Genomic DNA, 1,021 nt, shown 5'->3' with positions numbered 1-1,021 from the left:
ATACTAAAATCAAATATGATTTCCATACTTTGTCACAGTGTCTGCCCAACATATAACCACTAAATTGTGCTAAATTATTTTCATTCAAAAACGCTTCTCATGCATGGCACACCAAAATGGTTCTCTGGTTTTGTGCATACTGATGGTGGAAAGTATCTTAATAATTTACCTTTTTCTTATTAATTCCTGAAAAAGAGATAAGGATGAGAATTGAATATTTTTTTCCAAGTCATTAGTGTAGTCATGATACATTTTCAACTGAAATTCATTCACTCATGGTAAAGTATGGTTCATGCTATTAGGACATTTTAGAACATGAAACATTATACACAATTTCTAAAGTAAGTAACATTATTTTTTCTTCCAAATGAATATAATCATACAAATGTATATACAAGCAATTCCTTTCTTTGACATCTTACACTGTTGTTATAATATATTCCAACTGCTCAACTGTATATCCATTTAAAATATAACTTTGTTTCATATTAGCATCCATATGCTCATATATGTCTTAGCAGATATATATCTCATTTATTTCAATAAAGAAGGAAATTCATATATCTTATAAAAAAGGCACAAGTAAAGGTGCACTACTAATAAATATATCAACAACTAAAACAGCAAAATATCAAATTTTAAGATTATGCATGCCAATCATCTTGTGTATCACAACATCAATTTTATTTTATTTACAGATATGAGACTCCCAGGTAATTCCATCTAAGCACCTTCTTAAGTACAAACTTCTGCATGTAATATACTCTCATTAAGAAGTTGACAAAATCTGACAACATTTTCAAACCTACCTTGTTGTCAACTTCTCTTTGCAAACCATCGTGAAGAGCAGTCGCATCCATTACAATAGTTGATGCAAGTTGACGTACTTCCCGCAATTCCTAAAATTGCAACCAAAATTGTCAACCTATATCATATGAAGCATAAACACCATAAGAGTTTTTGTTGGTATGTCAGAAGAACTCATCTTCTCTGTGTGTAATAAGCAAGTTTGACTGGTCAA

At 30.5% G+C, this 1,021-nt stretch overlaps 1 protein-coding gene across 1 annotated transcript in view; it reads right to left on the bottom strand.

Annotated features, from left to right (window-relative positions):
* The window catches only part of LOC119586258 (clusterin-associated protein 1-like), a gene marked incomplete at its 5' end in the record, with an annotated part of 6,960 nt that overhangs the window by 4,134 nt on the left and 1,805 nt on the right, over nt 1-1,021 (bottom strand). The window contains 1 exon segment of the mRNA XM_037934964.1: nt 810-899. Coding sequence (XP_037790892.1) covers nt 810-899 — 90 coding nt within the window.

This window comes from Penaeus monodon, chromosome 21, assembly GCF_015228065.2.
Source record: "Penaeus monodon isolate SGIC_2016 chromosome 21, NSTDA_Pmon_1, whole genome shotgun sequence".
Taxonomy (NCBI): Eukaryota; Metazoa; Arthropoda; class Malacostraca; order Decapoda; family Penaeidae; genus Penaeus; species Penaeus monodon.
This window is presented reverse-complemented; position numbering and strand designations above follow the sequence as displayed.